Source organism: Helicoverpa zea, chromosome 17 (assembly GCF_022581195.2).
Source record: "Helicoverpa zea isolate HzStark_Cry1AcR chromosome 17, ilHelZeax1.1, whole genome shotgun sequence".
NCBI classification, from domain to species: Eukaryota; Metazoa; Arthropoda; class Insecta; order Lepidoptera; family Noctuidae; genus Helicoverpa; species Helicoverpa zea.
The window spans coordinates 2,034,622-2,060,759 of record NC_061468.1 but is presented as its reverse complement, the minus strand read 5'-3'; the positions used below and the strand labels follow the sequence as shown (position 1 = coordinate 2,060,759).

General features: G+C 35.7%; 3 protein-coding genes across 3 annotated transcripts in view; 1 reads left to right on the top strand and 2 right to left on the bottom strand.

Moving 5' to 3' along the window:
- Nucleotides 1-7,112, bottom strand: part of LOC124638200 (phospholipid phosphatase 3-like) — a 98,659-nt gene extending 91,547 nt beyond the window's left edge. The window contains exon 1 of the mRNA XM_047175098.1: nucleotides 6,875-7,112. Coding sequence (XP_047031054.1) covers nucleotides 6,875-7,003 — 129 coding nt within the window. The 5' untranslated portion in view covers nucleotides 7,004-7,112. The remainder of the gene's footprint in view (nucleotides 1-6,874) is intronic.
- Nucleotides 7,113-9,076: 1,964 nt separating this feature from the next.
- LOC124638442 lies at nucleotides 9,077-14,628 on the bottom strand. Its single transcript, XM_047175406.1, has 4 exons — nucleotides 14,306-14,628; nucleotides 12,836-13,023; nucleotides 12,468-12,581; nucleotides 9,077-9,492 (listed from the first exon to the last, which is right to left on the bottom strand). The coding sequence occupies exons 1-4, from the start codon at nucleotides 14,418-14,420 to the stop codon at nucleotides 9,358-9,360; spliced, it is 552 nt and encodes a 183-aa protein (XP_047031362.1). The 5' UTR covers nucleotides 14,421-14,628; the 3' UTR covers nucleotides 9,077-9,357.
- Nucleotides 14,629-20,851: 6,223 nt separating this feature from the next.
- The window catches only part of LOC124638262 (phospholipid phosphatase 2-like), a 47,637-nt gene continuing 42,350 nt past the window's right edge, over nucleotides 20,852-26,138 (top strand). The window contains exon 1 of the mRNA XM_047175190.1: nucleotides 20,852-21,149. Within this exon, the coding sequence (XP_047031146.1) occupies nucleotides 21,039-21,149 (111 nt within the window). The 5' untranslated portion in view covers nucleotides 20,852-21,038. The remainder of the gene's footprint in view (nucleotides 21,150-26,138) is intronic.

The window sequence follows — 26,138 nt, the reverse complement described above, 5'->3', positions numbered from 1 at the left end:
GCGATTTGCTATAATGCAATCGGAAACGCCATATCTTCAGTAAAATCAGCAGCTCCCGTCCCCTTTTATGGTAGTTAGTTTAAAAATCTAAAGCACCTTAAGTCTTAATATACCAGTAGAAGCTATTTCAAAACAACATGTTTGGAGATCGCGAATTCGCGAATACCAATCTATACTTATCATTGAACCTTGAACTTTCAACTCACGGACACTCGCTGTTCCATTTAGCAAAAACAGTGTGCACGCTAGATAATGCATTAGTTCAAATTGATATATTAAATGCGCGGTTGCTTGTTTTGCAGTTTGGCGAGTAAAAATTACTGAATTTATTTGGATCATGGAACCAAATACCACGGCCCACGCGGACATTGTCCAGGACAATGTTAAGATTTCATGAACTTAAGATCTGTTACCATCCACACACTATCCTGAACATGCTATCATGCTATGGCTAAGAATTGAAGCATGGGATCCATTTAAGTGGTAACTTTACCCTTATAGAAATAAAAGATATATAATGTCTTAGAAAAGACGGCCAAAAGCGCAACTAGCAAAGTGGAATCAGATTGACACGTTGTGGACATCGCTCGAAATGTTGCTAGACCTCTCTAATTCCGACTTTTTCAGGACGCAACAAACGAGAGGAATATAACTAGTTGCAGTTATAATTATTTAAATGACCTTTGAAATTCCAGTGAAACACTTCAACAACAACCGATTGAAACAAGTCATGCCCATTTGTGTGAGAAATGAATGGCAGGAAGCGATGACCCACTGTTTGAGTTACTCTTTTGTGTATTTTGTGTACAAAAGTATATTTTGTGTTAACCCCCTTTGTGGTAGGCCATTTTGGATGCACTTCTGATATATTGTGTATCAATTTATGAAGAAAGGAGAACTAGTGCTACATATATTTAAACTGTGACCAATGTATAGGATGATGCGTAGTAATGGGGATACTTATGTTTTCCAGTAATTTTATTTATCAAAAGGTATAATAAAATTACTGGAACATCATTTTGTGACGGGCCTTTCATAATTAGCAATAACAGTTAATAGCTGATGGCAATATCTAACATTTGTATAACATTGTAGGTCTTTGCATTTTTAAAGTTCAATGATTTTGGATGATAAAAGAGTGAAAACATTTTTTGGACGACCGTACCTAGCAGGTACTTACTGCCAGAATTAGAATCCACGAAGCACAATTCAGGAGAAATTCCTACCACATAAAACTCCTCTAAGAAGCCTTAATACGTGTATTTAACTTTGATATTGAATTGAAACTAGTTTCCCATGATACCGCTGTATTTACCTCATCTTACCAGTCTACCATCAGATTGCCTTCACCGGTACCCACCGGCGCCGCTGCAGATGCATCGTAATACCCTACACTTAAGACTACCGCTTTTTGCTCACGGTATGAGCAAATTGCTAGATCATCGCTTAGTAAGAACGGTTTCCTATTAGTAATAACATATTTATAGTATGGACTCTGATCCTTAATGCCTTGGGAAAATATTGTGGAAATAAACGTTTAATTACTATCAGGTTAGACATGGGTATTAAAGGAACTGGTTGGATGGTTCATCACATCATGTTAGTTCGTGTTATCTATATAGCAAGATGTCTTACTTAACTGTTCTATGATAAGTTTTATCTAGCAAACTGGTTGTAATAATTTCTGGAGAGTGAAATCCTGGGTTCGTTTTCCTGGTTATGTAGTGTGATCGCAGTTTAAAATCCTCAATAGGTGTTCTTCGTTCTAAATTATAAATCATAATCATCATCCTCCTGACCTTATGCCAATTTTTTATTTGGGTCTGCGAAGCATGCTTTTTCTTTCTTCGTCCTAAATTATATATTTATTTAAATGGTCGGGTATGCTAGGCCTTCGGTGCCCTACATTTTGAAGAACAGTGACAAATGAAAATCAATGTCATTATGTATTTACACGTGACATTTTATCCTATTTCCTCTAACAATACTTCCTTGTAGGATAAAGTAGGTTTGATGACTATTGTAATGTTTCCAACCGTCAAGCGTGATGTGGTAACTTAAAAACGTGTATGGCTATAACTCACGTTTTAAATAGTAGGTTTTCACCGGCTTCTGTTACTGAATGGGAAAGACCAGTGAGGATCTTACTTCAACTGACAAACATGATAGGAATACCTAATAATTACTTCTTTATCATCGCCATAATCAGGCTTTGGCAGAGATTCTTATCTACAGTTGGAACCATCATCATCCTCCTGCCCTTATCCCAATTTTATTTGGGGTCGGCGCAGCATGTTTTCTCCTTCCATACTCTTCTATCTGCCGTCATCTCACAACTACAATTGGAACCTTTGATTGAAAATTCACCATGTATTTTGTATCATAGGCATATCAGACTTTTTTTTTTATAAAGTGCATGGAACCAAGGACTAGCTGCCCTTAAATTAAATCTATTGCCTATACGGTACTAATAAGACAATCCTTATGTAGCTTGAATTATGGATAGAACCCTCAGATGTAATGCTCAGTAGCAGCCTTACAATCATTAGAGCACAGGCCTGTATAAATAATTAATGATACTAGTTATAGTGGAAATAAAAATATATTACCGATGGTAAATTCGTCATTCTTCGAATCCATTAGTTACTTTATCGAACAAATTGTATGCAGTACGTGACAATCTTATTAACTTAACCGCTGTACTACCGCAAAGTATCTAAGTACAACATAATCATAGTATACCTCAAACTATGAAACATCCACAAAGGAATTCCCAATACCAACCATTCGAAGAATTTCTTACAATACCTTTTCATCAACCTACAATTCAAAATCAACCTTACACCATCACAGTAAGACTTCAAATTGAATAACAGTCAACAGCCTATTTAACACCCAGGTAAGTTTAAACCGACTCAATTCAACAGTCCTGTATTTATTACAAAAGGATTGAGGTAAGGGCAATTTTTGATTTGGTCGTTTATTTTTAAAACATGCAACGGTTGAAGCAATTTGTGGTAGGTATGTTATTTTTTATCTTATTTTTGTTGTGTTGTTACTTTTTTGTCGATACGGAGTAATTATTTTGGTTCTGGCTTATGAGTTTGGGGTCGATAGGGCCAAAAAAAGCTGACGTTATTGAGATGTCAAATAACCAATTTCTATCTCATTTTCAGCTCCACTTTGTCGTATTTTTAAGCTTATTTCTTATTCTAGTTACCTTCTCCTTAATTTAAGTCCACTCAGTTCACTAGATGTCAGTTTTTGCCATTAAGAAATAATTTCACAAGATAAATGGATGCCATTTTAATTATCTACAAGGTCTGCTTAATTATCTCTTTCTTACAAAAAACTCTGGTAACAAGTGCGTTATCAGTGCAATTGAGAGTGGTTATTACTCCAATCTTGCATCAGCGTCTGTTAAGTGCAACCCAAACATAAAAGATTAGATAGCATGACATATGCCTGCTTTTTAAACTTTTAAAACTGAAGACAGACAGATAAATCATTCTTTCCGACTGCTGAAAGTTCATTTACTCAAATCCACTTGAATGCACTTAGATAAATTTTTTTGTACAAGTTTTAGAAAACTGATGTAGAATCTTGAGCGGTTAGCTCAAGATTCTACATCTTATAGTAATCTTACAGCAAACCTTAGAGTGATGGATAGCGAAGGAAACCAAAATACAGCAACAGCATTAGAATAACATATACAACATGTAACTTAATTAACGCACATCCTGATATCAGTTTGTTCAGAATCGTTTACTGAATCGATTTATATCATTTTTAATATAGGTAATTTTTTATCCCAAAAATAATTTAAACTACGGAAATTATTGTCATATTAACCCTGTACAGTCAAAACAAATTCAAATAGACCGTAACTCAAAGTAATAAGACTTCGTGTATTGTCGGCTTTTTCCGTAGTTTCGTTATGTTGTGTCGAGTCGAGCGGCGCGCGGCGCAATATTTGCGTGCGTAGTAGTATGACCAAAAAGTTCTCCAAGAATTGGTATAACTAATTTAGTAAATAACAATGCATATACATCTTAAATTAAAAATTCAGTGTATGTATTATGATTATAACATAATATTCTAATTAGGGTGTTTGAGGGTGTGCGTTAATTACGTTACATGTTGTATATACAAAAAAATGTTTGATAAAAACCAATGAGCAAAATCTTAAAAATATAGACAAAGTGCAGATGCATTAACTTGTTACATCACTAGTTTTATTGAAGGACGAATACAATGAAGGATCAAGCGATAGTTTTGATACAATCAAACAGTCGAACGATGAACTATTATAACACCAATATTATCTATTATACAGATACTACCTGTTGGGCTTATAAAAACTTGTGTGGCGTGAGAAAAAGGATCGAAGGGTATTTAATTATGGTATTTGAAATTTTACTGAAATGAGCTTTAGTAGCTATAGTGATATGTATGAAGAAACTATTATTTCTCTTCCTTCGAAGCCATGTATCATTGCATGAAAGAATAACGACCAATTCTCAGGCTACACGCGAGATATTGCCACTGGCTATTGCCATTACAGAAGCATCGCCGTTATCCCCACAAATACACCTTTAAAAAAATCGAATATCACTTCGTTCCAGAATGTTCTTGGACTATAAAATGCATCCTTCCATCAAAACCTATACAGATAGGTACTTCTTAAATAGAGAGCAGGCATTATAACCAACGAAGGTCAAGTCTGTCTTCATTACAAACATTATCAACACCTACAGCTGTGTGCAATAATCACAACATGCACATATCGATCACAACAGCTCGTTACAAATGACACCTCATTTCCTAAGAACATTAACTCAGCTTTCACCCTCGTGTGAATGTAACTTTAAGTTTCCTAGAAAAACATAATAGACTGCATCTAGTGTATTTATGAAATCAATCTCGCACGTCTTGATAGGCCTTTGTGTCTAAACGACGATATGAAAGAGGAAGTTATTGATTCTTGGTGATACTTGGAACAGCTTCTAGTAACTGTGTCACTTGTGCCGTTTCTGGTACTATCTCTTATTCTAGAAAGAGGCATCATCATTTTGGATTCATCAGGACAGCATTACTGTGCGTGCTGTTCGGGCCGTCACAAAACAAAAGACGATCTATATTGGTTTCACCATCTTACTGATCCATATCAGTGTCCATAATTCTTGACACATTATCTACTTGATAATACTTGACTATTTACATACAACTTTTATTTTGTGCGAAAAAAAAAATGGAAAGCTTCTTCTATTCTAAACCCGGGCAAAACAGCAAATGTGTGTGTACACGATAGCATCAGTAGCATAAAATATGAAGTATCAGTACACGTATATTTTGCACCAACCGAATCAATTAGCTCCACAAAGTTCGCATGTTATCAGTCACGCAATAACTCTGTCACACAAATGGGATTTGTATTGTTAATGTAAATTAACTCGAAACTTGCGAGACACGTCTTCGAAAAGATAAAGAACTATATTTAGTTTGTAGTAAACAATACTGTTTGAGACGAGCGTTCTGTGAATGAAGATTTTGATGTAACAAGTGGTAAACAGACATTGCTTGGTAAAGATGAAAAATTAGAAGTAGTTAGTGATTTATTTGAAATTAAAATGGAATAAAATGGTGCAGATACAAATCTACAAATACAGTAAGATTTTGGTGCCAACCAATTACATGTACATCCAGTACATGTTTAATTAGCATGGTGAAAATTACCAAAGTGAACAATAAAATCAGAAGACTTGAATTAGAAATGTAGGTAAGCTAATAGCAAAGATAAAAAAAGATTTTATGTCTGTCCTCTGGAATAGGGTATTAAACCATGCCTTTGGACTTCAACTGGAGAACCTAATAACCAAAAGCTATAATTACTTCAGAAAGAACATTAAAAGGAGCCGTAATGAAAATTATTGCTTTCCAGTTAATTAAAATATGAATGTTAGTTAGAAATCTAATAATACTCAATTATATTCCAAGTACTAGAAAACTTATGATGATCGAAACGAGAAATAGTGTGTTTTAAATTATCTGCCTTTTCAAGCCGCATATTATTTACTCTTAACAATCAAACGTCGTGAATAAAATGTTGGTCTGCAGTTTCTACATTTTCATGAATTAGATATTTAATTTTATCAACATTTAGCTGTTGAAATATTCTTCAAGTCTTATTTAGAACTTCGTTACTGAACTGAAATTCATTTAAAAATTGCGTCACATGAGTTACCTTCTCAGTGATGAATGGTATCTTAACGAATGCAATTTCCGCAAAATAACTTATTGCTTAAGGAAAATCTTGTCTACAATTCTAAGGTCTTGATTGGAACAGAGGTGGATTAACCACCCGTCGCGTTATCAGGCTATCTAGATTCTTTCTCATACTAAGAAGACAAGATAAGACACATTAGTAGTTAGCACGATATTTTCTAGATAGACAGTTGTAATAATTGCATGTTTAAGATTTTTTTGCCAGAGTCGTGATAATTGGCCGATTTGTCTTGGTGAATTTTAGAGTCATCTTGCTGAGCTACAACCAGTACAATCGTGGATAACAAGAATAATGAATCGATTTGTTCTGCTTACTAAGTAGGTTTGAATAGATGGTTAGTAATCTCGAATAAATAACTAAGAAAACTGCGCAAGCGCACCTCACATATTGCTTAATCATAGGTCATTACTTAACTGTGGAGTTCTCCAAATCACCTATCAAGAACTTACATTCGAATGACGTCAGAACAAAACAGCTGTTAGTTGACACAACACTATTGAAAAGTCATAACAAATCCAACGTTTTGTTTCGCAATTCCAGCAATTTAAAAAAGCCTCCTAATAGGTTATTATTTTGCAATTAACTTACGACAACATCCAAAGTCGAGGTAGACGACATGTCGATTGTGAAAATCCCCTCGCCACTAGACGCTGGCACCACTTTAGAACCACGTTTTGGCACTTTGAAGCACCCCACTAACTTAAAAGTACGCACCATGATCACTGTTTACACTAAAAACACTTTTTTAATTTAAAAACGGTTGTGTTTACACTTCGAATAAATTAAATATGGCGGTAAACCACGATGGCCGTGCGAACGGTCCGCGCATGCGCGTTTGAATGACAGTTTGGGTCATTATGGCGCGAACAGCGGCGGTGAGTAAGGCCAGGTAGATTTGTCTATTATCAGGAACTTGATGGACTGCGATAAAACCTTTTTTTGCATTGTTTCCCAACCGTGAAGTTCGAGAAGCGTGGGGTATTGTAAACCCGTTTTTTTTATTCCCACGATCCTGATTTTTTTGTGGAACTGTTTATTTTAATAGGTATGCGAATTCTCTCAAAATTAAGGTTATTATTTATTAGGAGTAGCCATATCAATTTACAGGCGCATATTATGCTAATATGGACCGATATTGACTCGATTTTGTGGAAACGCTTATCTTGATCTATTTTTATTCGTCTTTTTAAGCAGAATTGTAAAAGTCCGTCTATTAATTAAACATATCGAAATAACAATAGCTGAGATAAATAATAACTCTTAATGATCTCAGGGAATCCCAAAGTCAATATTATGATAATCGAAAACATCTACCAGGATTAGGAATGATTCGAGACGTGAATCCAGGACCCATATTTGAAAAAGGCTTCTCTAAAAAGAGTAGCAAAAATACTCATGGAAAAATTACATAAAGCACCAAAACCAAATGCAAATGACCTCATATGCATTTCGCTCTCCATACTTTCATCGACACCCGTAACTTAAGAACCCAAACCAAAAACGAGTTTTGTTAACAAGCAACACTGTCGCGTGCAAGACTTTGCCATTTACATTTTAATCTCAGTGTTGCCAAGTGAAAGTAGTTGCGCAAGGACATTGATCGCGGGTACCGCTCAATGATTCATCGAATACAATGAACTGGCCGAGCTGTGTCTAGAAATGGAGGTAGCTTAGACTAAGACAAACAATGGTTTTATGATTGCTAAAGATTTTTACAGCAATTTATAACAGGCAAATAGGTACTTGAAACTAAGAAGCCAATAGATTTGAATATTTTTAAGATGGAATCGGGAAGTAGTTCCCTGGGGGTACAGGTAAAACCACAGGGGATAGCGAGTAAAAAAAAAACAAATAAATACAAGTTTTAAAGGTGCAGAAATATAGTTCCAGAAACATCGCTCTCCCACTGGATTCTTAATTTTATGGAGATACGAACAGTAATGTCTTATTCCGCCTAACTGTAAAGAGCAGCTCAGGCTACTTCGATTATGTTCATCTGTCCAATATTGCTATAAGTTAACTCAGAGAGTTTTATTTCAAATCCTAGTACCTACTAAGTGTACAGATCCTTATGATAGGTCAGAAGCTATGTGTGTGGTTCCAAATAATTGATCTTATCGAGAAATGGGCTAGAGACAAGACCACCACAGATCAGCATTTCAAAATCGAAGCGTATTGAAATGTATCTGATCGCAATACTTCGAAACCGGTTCCTCAAGCATGCAGAGATATATTGCGGAATAGCTTCGATCCAAAATTAACATACGACCTTCTTAGAACAGGCATTATCAATGAGTGAGTCAACATGCACTCAACTGTTTTCCTACGAATTTGAATCCTTAACTTTAAAGATGCTATAAATCGAAGAGTTAGTTTATTTTTCAAAGCTTTTCTGGTAACTAGTACTGATTATGGGTGTTGCTGGGAGCTTGTTGCGCCACTTCTTCTTCCCAGTAATAACACATAGGAAGTGGTAAAGAGCAGGGCGTTTTCGGAGGCCGTCTCATTATATACGAATTTGATTTTGATAAGAAGTAGGTCTTACAGGACATGGGTGAATCCGAGAGATATAGCTGTATTCAAAAGCATACATGTTTATGGTTCAACGGGAATTCTCTTACGATGTTGGTAACTACAAATTCTTTTGGTTTTGTTGATAGCATCTGCATAATATTAGGTTACGTTATGTGGTCATCCATTTTGGGGAAACCTTTATTTATTGTTTTAACATTTTGATTGTTATCTGATTTAATTTATTGTTAATATTTCAGAAGACGAAATTAAAACAAATTTTTCAAAAAGCTATCTGATATATTTCTGATACTTCACCCAATTTTACATGGAACACAACAAGACTAAAAAGACTGGATATTAATTAAGTCCAAAGGTAATTAATGCAAATGACTAGATTCTAGATAACATTCTCGGAAAGGTTAAGACTAATAGACTAAAAGGGAAACGCTAAAGTTCCTTTATCGATTATTCAAGTTCTTCAACGTAAAGAAGAATTTTCCAAAAGCATCTCTAAAAGAAATAACCTACAGCGAAAAACGCTAGAATTAAGAAAGCCGTTAGAATATTCGTATAGCTTCAATCCTTTGGAACAGTTTGATCTTCATCTTGATCATGGCCAGGATCCAGTCAGCGGAGAGTGCTACGTACCGCATGTCGTGTTCCGTGTAGTGGCCTTCAACCCTGAAGTACATCTGGAGGAAGAAAAAGTGCTTCAGTAAAATAATAATAATGGCGTCCAAGGTCAATTTCGGTCAAAGGCGGCTGCTCTCATATAAGAAGATCAGCCAACTGCGCAGGACATATTTTATTGCACAAGCATTTGCTTGGACACAGGTGCACTCACTATTCCTTCACTCTCAAAGCTCGATAGGACGGTAATCTGACACTTCAAACATGATTTAATATATTTAATAAGATAAATATATAAACAAATACATTAAGAACTTTATATAGGGATTAATAAGGGTGTAGGTGAGTAGGCCATACACACGCGTCATTCCATATAGTCATGTAGGTACCACAGACTACCCACTAGGTACTTGCACCTAGTTACCCATTCAATGCAAGTTGAACACACATTCAATGCGTCACTTTTATACGTCAATACACCGTTTATGGTTTCATTGTTATGTCACAGTACTCCTGAATAGTATTTACAGCAATATGTTATTACTTTAACACAATACTTAATTTCCCCTTTTGGAGTCACTGTTGGTGCCGTGCCGTTGTCACGGGTTTCGATTACCATGAAAACAATTATGCAACTACATCGGTATAGGCAAAGATTGAACCGCGAAAAATTATGTATAATCTAGTAGTGAAGGGAAGGTAAAAGTGATCGACATATCATATATGTATAGCCTGAATGTTGGTTACTGTAGGCTACAAAGGTGAAATAAAACTTGTTTTATTGTTTTAGACATGTTTCCAAATCTAGCCACTAACTAGCTATAAACTCAACGTTGACGCGAGGGTCAAATTAATGTGAACAATTTGTCTGAATACGGTACGTCAACTCATACGGTACAACCAATAAGAAAAACGAATATGTCTAATAGCATTGTTATCAGACTAAATAGTTGTATTGCCTGCTTAATTGAATGGATTTATACAGTAGGCTTTTCCAAATTGCGTTAAACTGGAAAGCAATTAGGGAACAACTTACCTAATTCTATGCGTATCTATTACCCATGTACCCATGTTACAAGAGGCTAATATGTACCTAGGTACCTACATAATTTTAATCAGATGGGAATGTTTTAGCGAGTTAGTTTCTTTCTCTGAAACTTGAACTCCTGATTGCATTGTCAAAACAAGTTTGCTACACAAAACATTGTGAAAGACTAGCTATTTCACTGCTCTCCCTGGAGAACTTTCCGCAATCGTGTAAAACTAGCCTTTCTGTGTAAGCATTGAAATCGGTTGAAACCTTTTCATCAAAAAGTTTTGGTATTTCACCGAATTGTGTTCCTTCTATCCTATAACAGCCGTTTCCAATATCCGTTGATTTGCTTCCTAGAGATATAATTTTGACTATAGCCCTATACAGGTAATATCAAATTGCATCTCTAGTGAGATAAATTGAATATTGGGATCGGCTGATCGTGAGTGAATCCAAGCCAACGGCGCCTGCCATGTATTGCCTAAAATGTAAACATTAATTTAGTAGAAGGTAACCTCACTAACCACATAACTTATTATCATGACACTTGTCACGTAGAATGATACTATTTCTTTTACCGCTTTTAGGCATACCCATCAGTAGGTAGGCAACAGTATGACGTTGTAACAACACATCATAATAGGTATGTATGTATGTTTCCCAACCATTTAGGTAAGAGTAAACTTGTAATGACGTATGTAATTGCTTAATTACATTTCATTTACATTACCAACGTCAGTTCATTGAATCCTACCTTATAGTTGGTGATAGTGACAGTAATAAAATTGCCTACCAATGTTAAACAAAACTAATTTGTTAAACAATAATGGTGTTGCCATGACTATACAAACCATAACACATATCTATCTATGCATTGTTATAGGTAGGTACTTCATAAATCACATGTACCTAAATAAAATGTGGTATACCTATAGGTACCAATTAATTACATTCACTACAAATTATTTAAGTACCATTTAAGGGCAAAAATATTAAACAAATAAAATTACCCTTTCAGCTGTTACGTAATTACTGCCAAATGCACTTTGGTCAAGTAAGTTACCATAATATACCGACCGCGAATGAAGGTATTTACAGACTTAAAACTTGTATAGATAGTTCAACTCAGATTTGCGCGCGGCCCTATGTGTGCGTCGGCTTGTAAATATACAACTTTCGTTCGTGTGACAGTGACGTCGTCCGAGCATGACGTGTTCTTATCGCTTTTTCTTATGGGTACAGTCGTTTACAAAAATGTCTAGTTCTTCACGGAGAAAATGTTTAAGGAGTCAGGTAGCGTTTCAATAAATGAAACAACATTCAAAGCTTTTTATTATTACATTTTACAGTTTTTCATTATTTTCTCATACGTTTTTTCAAATTGACATTGACAGTACCTAAGAAATAAATGAGGTGAAATATCTAAGATGAATTAAATACTTCTTACATATTTTCTAGCTCGGGGTACGAGGACAATAAATAAAAGTGTGGACTAAAAATGCAAAATTCATCATTTGATTTTTCAAGGAGCGATTCAGAATCATTATAAATAAATAAACATTAAATTACGTAATAACTGTTTTCTTTAAACAGCCGTAACCCCTAAATAACTGTATTTGTACCCGACTGTACCTCTTGTCACGCACACAAAGTCACTGTATATGTACAAGGGTTACCCACACATAAGGCCGCGCGCAAGACTGAGTTGAACTTACTATACTAAAGTTATCTTTTCAGAATAATTTTCAAAATTACCGTATGAGATTTTGCTAGGGTTTCTGGTTTAACAAATATCAGATTTATATTCAATTTAAACATAACACAAAAGAAGATAAAATAACCAAAAATAACTTTATACAATCTCTTATCAAATCATGTGTTCCATTTTTTCTGGCCTTATAAAAAGAGATATCATAATTACTTCCTTTGATTGTTTGCCTAAAAGTTTTGATAGGTTATAATTCTAATTGATACCTTATCGTCTTTATCTTAGGGTATACTTACCAATGGCACGCCTCGCTCGTCTGGGGGCTCGATATGCTTATCTTCCAGTCTGAAGAATACAGAAACTTGGGCTTGAGGTATCGGGTAAGCTACCGTGGGCTGGCTGAAGATTGCCTGTTGAATAAACCACAAAATCGAAAATCGTAAGTCGTCAAAAAATAAAAAATCATTCATTCAAACAGCCCTTTTGAAATACAAAAAGTTACAATAGATAGCCCCCAAAACGCCCACCCTTCACTACTTCCTGTGTGTTTTTGCTCAGAAGAAGAAGTGGCGCATCAAACTCCACAGCATCACATCTTTTGGGTATTCATAACGAAATGCATTAAAATTGATTAATATGAAGTACAGCAGATTCAGAAACTTGCCTCAAAATAATAGTACTGGGACACTTCATCTTTAGACCCTCCCATATACCTGACGATGTACATAAAGGTCTCGCCAAGCTTCCATTTCTTCTCAATCGCATAGTTGATAAACTTCTCACTGGTGATCGCGAAAGGCGGCCCAATGGGCTTCATGGAAAGCTTGACATTGCAGGCGAAATCACGGCTGTCTGGAAATGTGTTAAGAATTATAATGAAGAACTCGAATTTACAATAGCAAAAAAACTAAGAGAGAATGTCAAAGAAGTAATTTGATGAAAGACGTTCAAATGCTCATCATAAATAGTTATCTCGCACTGATAGGGTTCTTCTGAAGCCTCAACAATTTAATGCTGATGACGTTCGATCGGACGATGATTCAGATAATTTTGGAATAATATATGTACGCGATAACGCTAGCGTGAAAATCTAAACATTTGCTGCAATGCGGCAGTTTCCAAAGTTAATGTTTGACACAAAGCAAGTCAATAAAAATCTATGGCCTTACTACAAAAACTTAAACGCCTGTTTTACACTTGTCTAAAAAAATTGTGGCTTCAAAATGAACCATATGTCAACATCATAATTTGACATTTTTTTAGACAAGGCTTAAACTGACGTTTAAAAGTTTTTGTGGTAAGACGGTTTGGGTCTAAAAACCTACTGCATCTTTTGAGCTCTCAGGTGACTTTTGTTTGAAGAACTGCAAACCCCTGAAAACATCAACTTACTTGCATGATATAGCTTGCGCAATATCTACTGGGCCCGAAATATTGCTTCTGTTACCACCATCAATTTGCAAAAAGTTTCTCAGCAGTAAAGTCTATTTGAACATGTATACATTGTGACTCGTAACTGAAATTAAATAAGACATTTTGCAGACTGCGAACTGTAAGTTGATTCAGTACGGGATATCAGATGAAATAATACATACGTAAGTACCATGCCTTTAGGTTCGGCTGTGGGCACATTATTCGGTACTGTCATACAACCGAAGCTTGCGAAAGAAGGTTTTATATCCCAAGACTTAGGGGACGCGAATTCCATAGTTTGGGAGCAACCGTCCCCAGCCTGAAACCGCTGAGATTTTTAACTAACAAATTACCAGACTTGAGGATCGAACTTGGAAAATACTCAAGAATTCCTACTCGAAAAGATTAACAACTTAGACCCATAGAACTCAAATCTGAATTGCTCTACTATGAAAATATTAAATGCCATAATAAAGTCAAACAGTCGTAAAATAGAGAATAGGAAAAGTAATTACAACTATCCCATTTCAAACAACATTAAGTTGTGTAGAAGCTAAATTGCAGCCTACTCCTAAACAGGGAACTCAATCGAACGCCTTTCCCAGTGCGAGAAGACCATAAATGATATAACATAATACCGTAGGACGTTTTTCATCAGGGTAGCAACGTAAGCGCCTGTTTAAGAACCGCTGCCTCGTCCGGACCACGCGGTGGTACTCACTCGCAAGCTGCTTCAAAGTCTGTCGGACCCCTAACTTCTCCTTCGCGCGGTTGATCACAGATACAACTGTGTCTATAGCCTGTTCCTCATAAGACTTTATTTCGGGAATATTCATGTTGGGGCTTTCAGATCTTTTTCGGTTAAAATTATTTTTGTTTGTGACAAACGGGTTTGGTTACGTCACGTCATTGTGACAGCTTTTTTTTGTTTTTCTTTGTTTCTTTTTTTAAGGTTTGTAAAATAATTTGGAAATTTCGAAAAGGTTTTGTCCAATATTGGAGCGTTGCTTGGCTAGTTTAATTTTTGCCAATTATTTTTCTGGGTTAAACTGCTTCCTGGATTGTTAATATTTTGACTTATAATCCAACTGAATTTACCAACATTCATTCGCTGTTTCTGTTTGTTGGGAAATGATTTTTCAAACATCGGCTTGCGGAAATAGTTCATGTGTTGTAATAAATGCTGTTTCTAAGGAAACCAACCCGAAGACTTGCCATCAGTCTCGTCACAACGTGGCTTCATTACCTACTTTGTTTTACGTTACAATGTCAACCGTTTCTGGATTATTTCCGCAGCTATTAGTTTCATACACACGTCAATAACTAATATTATTAACGTTATTATATTACGTCCAATCCACGCTTAAGTTTCCTGTTATGTATAATGTAGGCAGTTTCCGTGGTTGTGGGATTTTTGTGCAAATTACACTTAGAAAGTAATAATAAGTAAGTATACATGTGGATCGTCACGTGCGCGGTGCGATATGCTATTGTTTTTGAAACTGAATGTAATGGTTATGATAGTGGGAAGAAAAGGAATAGGATAGTTAAAAGGGGTATAAAAAAGGTTAGTAGGGTTATTGCTATACTGTGATTCCTAACATCCAACTTTAGCATAAAGATGAAAGTTTGTGCCGCAGTGAAATAAATTACTTTGCAGATCCTGTAGATGGGTGAAGGGATGATATAAACTGTTCTGAACATTTCATACAAAACTTTTGAAACTTTGTTACCAGATAAGTTCGATTTTCCTATTTGTTTGTAATGAGGAGTAAGAGACTAACCTTTTCTCCTCCGTGGACTAACCCTATAAACTAACAAACAACTTGTTGACTACTTATAATAAATTCAATTTTTGTTTTCCTGTAGGAGAAAATTACCACTTTATAGACTTCAGTTCAACTGAACCGTAATATGTGTGTGTATTCTTGTCTTGTCTAGAAAATATTTCGAATTTTAATTGGTCTGATGTGGATTCTATTATATTTTACCTACATTTTAAAACAAATATGATTGGTATTGGCCGTTTTTTTTTTATTATAAAGTAAGTAAACAAATAAATAAATCCTTGAAAAGATGGATGGATTGCCTGATAGATGACATGAATAAGATAGAAGGGAGTGAGTGTCAGTATGACGAGTGACAGGGGAAAATGAAAGAGGATGACATATTGCGCCGACCCCAAATAAAATTGGGAACAGGGCAGGAGGAAGAAGAAGAAGAAATAAATAAATCCTTAACTCACACCAAAGCTTTCATCAAATATCAAAAGGTCACTTATATCGATGAAATGTCATCATCGTCATCAACATCTTAACTCTTCATCAGAAGAGATAGTGATGAAACGTGATACTGTCAAATAAATACTTTAGTTGTCACCTGATAACCAGATATTGTTGTCATTGATGATACCTAATGTCCTTAAACATAAGATTTGCACCAATGCTACTACTTCTACACTTATCTACTGTTATTTAAAATATTAGTAAATATAAGTAGCTATAACTAACTATGTATGAACTACACGTTCCTACAAAATACAGTAAGATGTGCCTATTTATTTAACCTATAGTTTTTATTGGTTCACCATGATCATCATTATTTATTTAGAAATAGATCTGAGCATCCAGAAAGATGGGCCCCTATTGTCACCTAGTGGACACCTCCGAAAGTGGTGGGGCGTGGCGATCTAGACGCCTATCGTCGAGACTGGTGGACTCGGTTGAAGGACCAGAAAGTGTTGAAACGAGATGGGGACGCCCTTGCCCAGGAGTGCGAAAAAGAATTTTCTTTGTAAGCTTTACTTATCTATTATATGGGTTACTCGTGCTCACATATCTTCATCTTCTTGCCAACGAAGTTCGGAAACCCGTATTTCTTGTCTTGACTCTTCATGCCTCTTCCAGTGCAACAATGTTTAGTTCAAGTACTAAAACATTATCAAAACCCAACAGCTGTTTGATATAAACACCTGACTTGATAAGGATATCGACTGAGCAGGTGCATATTTACATGCCTACGTTATCATAATCATTTGAATGAATATCACTTTAGTTTGTCGCGTGATTATCACTTTGTTAGAAGTCATTGATATTTTTTGTTTTTTTAACTTAAAGCAATTGACGCAAGTCATTAATTAGGCGTGAAAGTATTTTTGCTGTTTTCTTTAGATAGGGCTTGATAACTTGGTGTTATTGATTCCAAGGCTTTGGGTGGTTATTTGCGTGAAGCTGCACTCGGCCCGGTCAGTTCGTGTAGGCGTGGCACATTTGTAAACGTTACAACAATAATTCTGAGACTTAGGTAGGACCTTCTTACATACGTGTATTGAATCAATAAAGGCAACTGCTACATGAGGAGCAACGAAGTGACTCCATTCGAATTTCGTCAAAACTCATCATCATGCTTCTACCCTTATATTACAATTCTATTTGGGTTTCCACTACATGTTTTATTCTTCCATAATCTTCTATCTGCCGTCACATCACAAGTAACATTCTGGCTAGCCATATTCAAACAATCCATCCATCGTTTATCTGGCCGTCCCCTTTATCTTTACCGCTATTTTAATTCACTAGAACTTTGTTCTACCGTACCTGATGTCCTCTGCCCAGGACAGTTGTCCCAAAACAAAATTTTGAACAAAATTGATCGATGGCTGACATTGTAAATCACCATGATATTAATAAGGCATATCGCACGTGACCATTCACTCTCAAGTACCCCTATCTTATCTGGCTGCAAGATTACAAACGTGTTCCTGACCATAAAATATTAAGCTACCTCGACGTTACCACCTACAGTTTATGTGTATGATTTACTACTTTGTTATCACGGTCTCGCCCGGGTCCTCTGGGACCTACATCGGTCACCTGGATAAAATGTAGCATTTTGTCTTCATGGTTAATGGTTGGCAACAAGGTTTCCGTTACCTTTACTTAGTCATTAGTGTCCAGGCTATGCCAAAAAAGTATTTATGCCACACAGAAAGTCTAAAGCCATTTTACCCAACCTCATTCATGACATTTAAATCTTCATTCCCATCATTCATGGTTACTACAACACCAACGATGCTACAACCATGTTTCCTAGAAGCCATTTGAGTTTAAATTCTACCTCGAACGCCTTGCTGTGACTCAACGGACGCAGGCGCCGATTTTACTACATACATACGTGCCTATATATACTTTATACATATATGCGTCATCGCGAAAGTAAATACCGCGTGAGTCACTGCAATGACTTCTTAGGAATGCTGGCAGAATTCGCAAATGTTAGCCTTTGAGTACTTGGTGCGATTGTACAAGTGTTTATGTAAATAGTTATATCTTTGTAAGTACATTTTCTCTTTTTTAGGATTCTGCAGTGAATAAAGACTTTGTTGTGCTGTCTTATAGTTTTTTTTCAGAATCGTTATAATTATATAAAACTAGGTAAAATTGCTTTAAAATGATGGGTCCTGGCTGTAATTGGAACTTCTTTGACAGTTGTTACAGATTAACCACTCTTACCAAAGTTACCTATTGGTTTTCCAGAGTAGCTGGGTTGAGGAGGTCTAATAGGCAATCCCTCTATGTGGCACACCGGTACTCAGCTGCATCCAATAAGACTGGAAGCCGACCCCAGCGAACGCAGTTAGGGAAGGTTAATGCAGTTGATGATTTTAGTACAGAACCATACAATGTACTTTTGTAAATACGTTCTTGGCACGTTTTTTTTTAAGTACATAACAACTAAAAGATACGGTGCTGCTATGAGACATTTTTATCTGACGTTCTTGTATTTACTCTTACATGAGTACTTACTGAAGTACTCAAAGATTATGGAAAATATGAGTAATAGTACTTACTGTTTTATCGTAATATTCAGTCACATCATAGTGATTGGTCTGTTTATTCTTTGTGTTGTGATACATCACTGTTAAGCTCTGATTTAAAAGGTTACCAGATACAAATATTGTTCTAGGTACCAGCTTCTCCCGGCGGTTACCTACTGCCTAGCCCTGTGGGAACTTCTCCAGGAATCTGGGCAAAAAGTAGCCTATAGCCTTCGTCGACAAGTGGGCTATCTAATGCTGAAGTATTTTTTCAATTAGGACCAGTTCCTGACGCTAGCGTGTTCAAGTAAACAAACAGACTCATTAGCTTTATACCTAATATTACAGTATACTTTTGTAGTAAGTAGGTAAAGATGCATCCTTTACCTATGTATGTATTTACTAATTGAGCGTCACATGTAATTAAACATTACTTAATTCACAAGCAAAACTTTGAACTTATGAAACGTAAATCACAATGATTCACATTTCTGAAAATATTTACATAAATTCTGCGTATGTAAATATACATTATTAAATAGCATTGTTATTGTGCACATTAATTGTCATTTATCTTGCTTAGCTATTTACTTACTATATGAGTCAGACATAGCTTATTCAACGCTTACCATAACTTTGTAGGTACCTAATGCTTGTACAGATGCTCCTTGAACTACCTATAGAACAAAAAAATAATTTTCTTCCTAAATACTCATTAAAATTATCTAAGTAGAAGAATGTACGTCTATACTTTGTATAATTCTACAGTCTTGCGTAATCGCACATCAAGAATGTTTACGTTGCACGGAATTCATTGTCGTTGCTTGCAAATACGCGAATACGTGATGCGCGAATGCGTAACGCATGAATTGAGATGCGCGAAACATGTGTTAGTAATCTGTTCATATTTTTTTATATTCTGTCAATCATGCTTATTGAGTTAATTTATTTATTTAAATCTTTGTTGTCAGGCAACTATGGCCCATAGATGATACGTTAAACTCGACCCAAGGGCTGGTTTTTATTTTGGTCAAAAATTAAGCATTGCCATCCAACGTGGCAACACTGTCTTGGGTAGATACGTTACCGGTGGGCAGCTATAAGAATTTTTCGATGCGTTGTAATTATTATTTTTATTCATTTTTTCTTACATAAAAACATAATTCTTATGTAGCGCAACTGAGTAAAAAGAAAGCTTATTTTATTATCCAAATACCTTTCTAAAGTGTACTCATTAAATTCCAAGAATTCGTCATCTTAAAAGAATAGACAATTTAAACAGTGCAGCTGTCTCATGACCCAACCCAATTATACCGGTACCAATTCACAGGTCAGAGATCAGATAATACGGAAAAAGAACGGAAACTCCATTCAAGACTGTTTGATAAGAGAACTATCTCTGCCTATTCTCTTGTTTCTTGCGTAACTTTGAAACTACGCACAGACTGTAGACTAAAAAGTCGGCCGACTGTTGGCCCAGTGGTTGGATACTTATTTTTTTTTATTTTTGAACATCGGGATTCGTGAAATAAAAGTTTTGAGTCACTCTGATACCGAACAAATACCTGATCGTTGTTACGTGTGTACTTCCATTCATCTTCATGCTGATTACTGATTTATGAGACCAAACCAACTATTGGCTTTTTTATGGGAAATCATCAAAAGACTCCTCCCGCCGTAGGTTAGCAGCGTGAGGGAGTGTCAGACTCTTACTGATTAAAACCCATCATGTTCCTTCGTAGGCCTTTTATGTACCAGGGCCGAGGTAACTCTTTCGAACAATCCCGCAGCCCCGAACCGACTATCGGCCGACTAAAAGTTTGTAGTGTGTACTTTTAGAGCCGGAACTTGTAGAGCACACATACAAACGTCTTACACGTACGATGGTGACCCACAAACTGACATAACGTCTCTCTTTGTACTTATTAGTATTCACTCGGCTTACGTGAATGAATCATAGGAGATATTGTGTTTATTTTGCCGATTGTTATATGCTGGATGTGATATGGTAAACTGTTTGTAACATACATGTATAAACAATAACATGTATTAACAATAATAAATTGTTTTTTTTTTTTATAAATAGGAGGTTTAGTCACTTTTTTAAACAACGATATAAAGTAAGAGATGGTTAAAATTATATAAGTTGTGGATTCTGTACTTGTTTTAATTTTTAAGTTTCAATGCTACGTAGTCACTCAATGGAAATGTATCCAGGTTATTTATGAAACAAACAATAACACATAGTTCATACTTCATGCCCAGTTTATCATAAATGTCATAAAAAAAATCATCCTATAAAAAAAGGATTCCAGAATTCGATTTCAACGATTGAACCACCACGTGGGAACTCCCATCCTTGCTCTAAATTCCATCTCACTCTAGACCAGTCTACCGATTGACCTTTAAGTACAGCACCTACGCTCATAAGACTTCCAGTCGCGATATATCATTGTGCGCACGATCACCGTTGCGCACACGCTGACAGTCAGTCGCCGCGATATCTCAACTTCGAACACTTGAGAATCAAGCATTCTTAAAAAAACAATTCAAAATCATGTATAAAAACTAAATTCATAAATCGAATTTTATATTTTTTACGTTTTTTTTTTCTGTGACAGTGTTCTTAATTTGAATTATGGGTGTGTTTGAATGTGTGGTGGCCAGTAAAATGAATCCTACTGAAAGCACGGAGGTTTTTACTATAAACATGGCTTCGAACGAAACTTTGAATGAACCTGTGCGATTGGTAAGTCGTTTTGTCATTGTTATAATTAATTCTAAATCACAGTCACTAGTCAGTGTTATAGATAAGATAAACTATCAGATTCATACATGTTTATTGTCTGTGGTGAATTGGCGGGAACATTATGATCTCGATATAAGGTTAAATTAATATGTATTTCTGATTGTAGAAGGAACTGAGCATTTGCAAAGGTAGGTTTAAAAAAATCCTTGATTAAAGTCTTTTTGTCATTGTAAATTAGTTTATGTAAACCAATTTATCGTTAAGAAAAATGTAGTTCCTGAAGTTAAAGAGAAAGGAGGTTAAACAGCCTTATTTACCTTTGCAATTGATGCACTATTGTCATTCATGATTTTTAGGACAAAGTGCACGTTTCGGTGATGCTATTAATACAGATCCTCATTGAAATATGTTGCCACTAACATATGTGTTTACATATTACATAGAATTGCAAATATGAAATACGTAATAAATAAGTACTTATAAATTCTCTTCCTCAACTTTGTCATTAGTTTTGTTTATGATGACGTACTTACATAATACACATTTATTATCTAATAATAATATTATGGATAAGTGCCATAATATATTTAGTTCCATAACGGTATTTGTTGTGGTCGTGGTGGCCTAGTGGGCAAAGAACCAACCTCTCGAGTATGAGGGCGCGGGTTCGATTCCAGGTCAGGCAAGTACCAATGCAACTTTTCTAAGTTTGTATGTACTTTCTAAGTATATCTTAGACACCAATTACTGTGTTTCGGATGGCACGTTAAACTGTAGGTCCCGGCTGTCATAGAACATCCTTGGCAGTCGTTACGGGTAGTCAGAAGCCAGTAAGTCTGACACCAGTCTAACCAAGGGGTATTGGGTTGCCCGGGTAACTGGGTTGAGGAGGTCAGGCAGGGCAGTCGCTCCTTGTAAAGCACTAGTACTCAGCTACATCCGGTTAGACTGGAAGCCGACCCCAACATAGTTTGGGAAAAAGGCTCGGAGGATGAGGATGAACGGTATTTGTTGTGGTACACTCGGGTATTAGATAAGATAGTTCTGTATGTCATAATCATTATTATAATTATACTCATTAGGACACTAATATTGTTGACTTTCTATCTTGTCTTTATATTTGATTTTAATCTGAGTTAGGTACCTACTTATTCTTTTCCTCAAAAAGATCGATGTGCGGTTTCGAGAATTACGAGTTCAACGGCCTTCAAATTTTTAAATCGCAAACCAGTGACTGTAACCTGTTTTATCGGTATACAATCATACGTGTAAGTGTATTATTCAGAAGTACATACTAGTGCAAAAAAACTGGGACACAACGGTTTCGATGGACTAGCTGGTAAAAAGTATAATAGGAATGTTTTTTTTTAATTGTAAGTAGGTATTTCTGGAATTGATCCAGTTACTGGTAAAGACGTCAGCACATCAACCAATCTTAATCTGTATTTTATAGGGGTAAAAATCTATCGAAAACCTTTTCAATTAAGTTTCGGAAAATGTCCTACCTACTGGAATGTCACAGCTACGTTCAAATTTTTTTCACTGATCAACATACATACATGTCTTGTCTGGCACAAGAAAAACAACCTTCCGGACGTGAATGAATACCTCAGGAAACAGGTAGTCAGCTGGCAATTTAATTGGCTGGTACCTACATGACGTCATAAGATATGCAATCATGCCACAAACTGGTTTAGTAACCCCATGAACGGATGTTATGGATTTCTATAGGTAACCCTTCATAAGAACGTGCTACAAAATGAATGGAGTGTGGATAGTACAATCGTTCAAGGATAATGTATGAACTATTATGTCTAACGAGTATACAATGAGTCCCCTTATGTTATGTACGAGTACGATGCCTTGGTGTTATACCAGATGTATCAAGACATCTGCTTTATTTGAGAACCGGTTAAAATTGCGATATGGCTTTTCCAGGTTGCAATTTTAAATTCTGAAAACTTAGTACCTACTGTACCTAGGTATGTGTAACTAAGGAAAAAATCTGCAACTTGAAACAAAATATTCCGATCACATGTCAACTGACTGAGAAAAAGACAAGTTCTTAATAGGTACATTTGTTAATAATATCTCTGGAAAACAATTGTCCTTATTATTTATTGTAAGGTACATGAAAGTCGTTAACGCAAGTGACTATAAAAGAAATGTATATAGGTACTACTGTAAAATAAACTTACAGTCCACTTAACATGCAAATCAGTACATAATTATTAAGTGTTATTATTTTCCTTTAAGGCTTACCTTGGCCCAAGATTATTGCAATCATCCAATGCCTTGCAGAGAGAATTTTTCTTAGAACATCATTCAACATAACATACCAACACTTGTATATAACGTTTAACTGTTATTTCTAAAATTAACTATTAGCGAAAATTCGCAATCAACAGTAGTAAAACCACTGATAACATGTTTTGTGCACGCTCCAATATAACACTGCCCTATATTCGTCACACATTGGTCACAAAAGATAATATTAATTCCCACACAGATTTTTCTATTAAAAATAATTTTTCTCATAAATATATCATTTTATTTTCCTGTTTTATAATTAGGTTTATGAATAATAAAATAGGTAGTCAGTTAATTGCTTTAGTCATACTTTATCGGGTAAATATAGTTATTTGCAAAATTACCTACCGTTCTGGTACAGTCCCATTCATTTATTAGCTACTATAGTTCGGCCATTCAGAGAATGCGTTCCTGACACGTCGCGATTGAACTGACGACGTAACTTTGCAATGGCGTTGCAGTTACGATAAAAATATTTTTGCTGGTTGTTTACCGTTTTAACAATTGAGGAGCATTAAAACAACATTATTATATCAATAATCAATGAATGTTATTACGTCGTCAGTTCAATCGCGACGTGTCAGGAACGCATTCTCTGAATGGCCGAACTATAGTCGCTATACTAAACTTCTACCTATAACTACTTAATGATCATCATCAGTCCATTTATTATTGTATTTCTTTGGATAACGTAACTCTGGACAATCCTATCGTAGATCTGTGTTCTACATAAGTTGTGGCTCATAACCACCACTTTTCTAGAGCCAAAAACAAAAGACTGCCTCCTAAACGCCAACGAGAAGAAGTGGCGTAACTTACTGAAAGGTATTCTAAAACTTGAGACTTAATAAATATTGTCCTTCGGATTAATCCTCCGCCCACAAGTTGACGCGTTTTTGTCCTGATATAGACCTCTGGCCCCTCTAGAGTGGCTCATAGTCAGCTCCGCTATGTTCAATACGATTTTAAGCTACATATTCACCAATACAAATTACCATAATCAGTTCAATGAGTAAACAATTCATTAATGAGGATTTTTGGCATAATGATATCTTATAATCTTGATCATATCGTATGATCGATTGACGTCTGTTTCCGTACTGCAATGCTGCAAACAAATTTTTGAGCCTAATTAGAAGGTTTTTTAGTATATTTTGTCTGAATATTTCAAAAATGGGCGTGAAGGGGATGACCAAAGAACGATATGGAAGAGCTGGGACCAAAACTTGGCACCAGGATAAAAAGTAATGTCTTAGACCTTTCTCGATAAAAATGCAATCAAACAACACAGAACGAATTTACCAAATCAGACCAGCACCTCCTGAGATAAGCGAGCACATTTAGACAAACAAACCCTTCAGTTTTGAAATATTTGTGTAGAGAGGATATGAAGATATGATACTAAAGAAATCTACATTCCACAATTAGCACTAATCACTGATTGCAATCTCACTTCCAGTCGGGATTAAAAAAATAAAAGAAAGTCGTAATCGCGAATCGATTGAATAATGTATCGATAAACATAAAAAACTGTATCGGATGAATGCTGTAAGATATCGATACATAAGTATGATAATATTTGCCGTAGTATGATTAACGCTTCAGTCTCAGAGCTACGGAGTAAGGAAAGATGATGAGGTGCCATAATGCAGGAAGGTCAGGCGCCTTCTTCTAGCTAGATCAAACACGTGCGGTAGGCATTACCAAAACGATACAGTTACGACGAAACTAACGAGGCGTCCGAGTTCTTTGAGATATTTGTCAACGATTTTTGATATTACAAAAAAATATCGGGTCCAAAAAAAGCGTAGGAATAAGCGCGAAGACAGTAACATTCCTCGTCGATTTTCAGTTATGGCACCTCCGCTAGTCATTTTGTTCTCCATGCTCGGAGCTCACATTTCAATCAAATTCTCTGACGTTTTTGTGTAAATATTTGCCGTTTAATATTATGGAATTTATTCGATTAATGACAGGAATGGGAGGAAAGTTAGTTGAGTCGATAAAATTCATGTGTTTCAGTAAAAAAGGTAATTGTTAGTTTATGTTCGATGCGGTGATGCGCGTCATTCGATGGAAGAATTTATTTGGAATCGATTACGAAGTTTTTTTTATGAGATTTACGATTAGCGTTATCGATGGAATTTTTGAAAGCAAGAAAGTAATTTATCGGTAATACCTACTAAGTTTTCCTTCTATTTACACCTGCAGTAGATCATTATCTTCGTAAGATTTCCCCAACTATGTTAGGTTCGGCTTCCAGTCTATTCGGATACAGCTGAGTAGTACCTTATTAAGCAATGCAGATGTATTCTATTTCGTGAAAAACTGTTCCCTGTCTTGAGTAGGTAAATAGGTAAGAACAGCCTTTTATTTTTGTATTATTCTCATAATAGTTTTCCTTGCTACATTCTTACCTTGATAGGCATTAAATAATGGATCTTCTGCCCAGTACTGAAGTGATTCAGCCCACTAGGCAACAGTAACTGTTAAATTAGTCATCATCTTGCATACCTTCGGAGAAATATATTTTCTTAAGGTTAAAGTTAATGATACCAGGTAAGATATTTTTAGTTATCCTCATCCTTAAGTTAGTCATTAAGAGAAGGTAACTATACTTTTCTCAAGATGGCATCTCAGGATGGAATTTCACTTATCAAAATTGTTGGGAGAGCAGTT

What these genes read in the sequence shown, in the direction of transcription:
- LOC124638442 (XM_047175406.1), bottom strand. Translation starts at nt 14,420, where the DNA reads ATGAATATTCCCGAAATAAAGTCTTATGAGGAACAGGCTATAGACACA. An exon ending in GACTTTGAAGCAGCTTGCGA is followed by an intron (nt 13,024 to 14,305) that starts GTGAGTACCACC and finishes ACACATTTCCAG; the next exon opens with ACAGCCGTGATTTCGCCTGC. An exon ending in ACGAGCGAGGCGTGCCATTG is followed by an intron (nt 9,493 to 12,467) that starts GTAAGTATACCC and finishes TTCTTCCTCCAG; the next exon opens with ATGTACTTCAGGGTTGAAGG.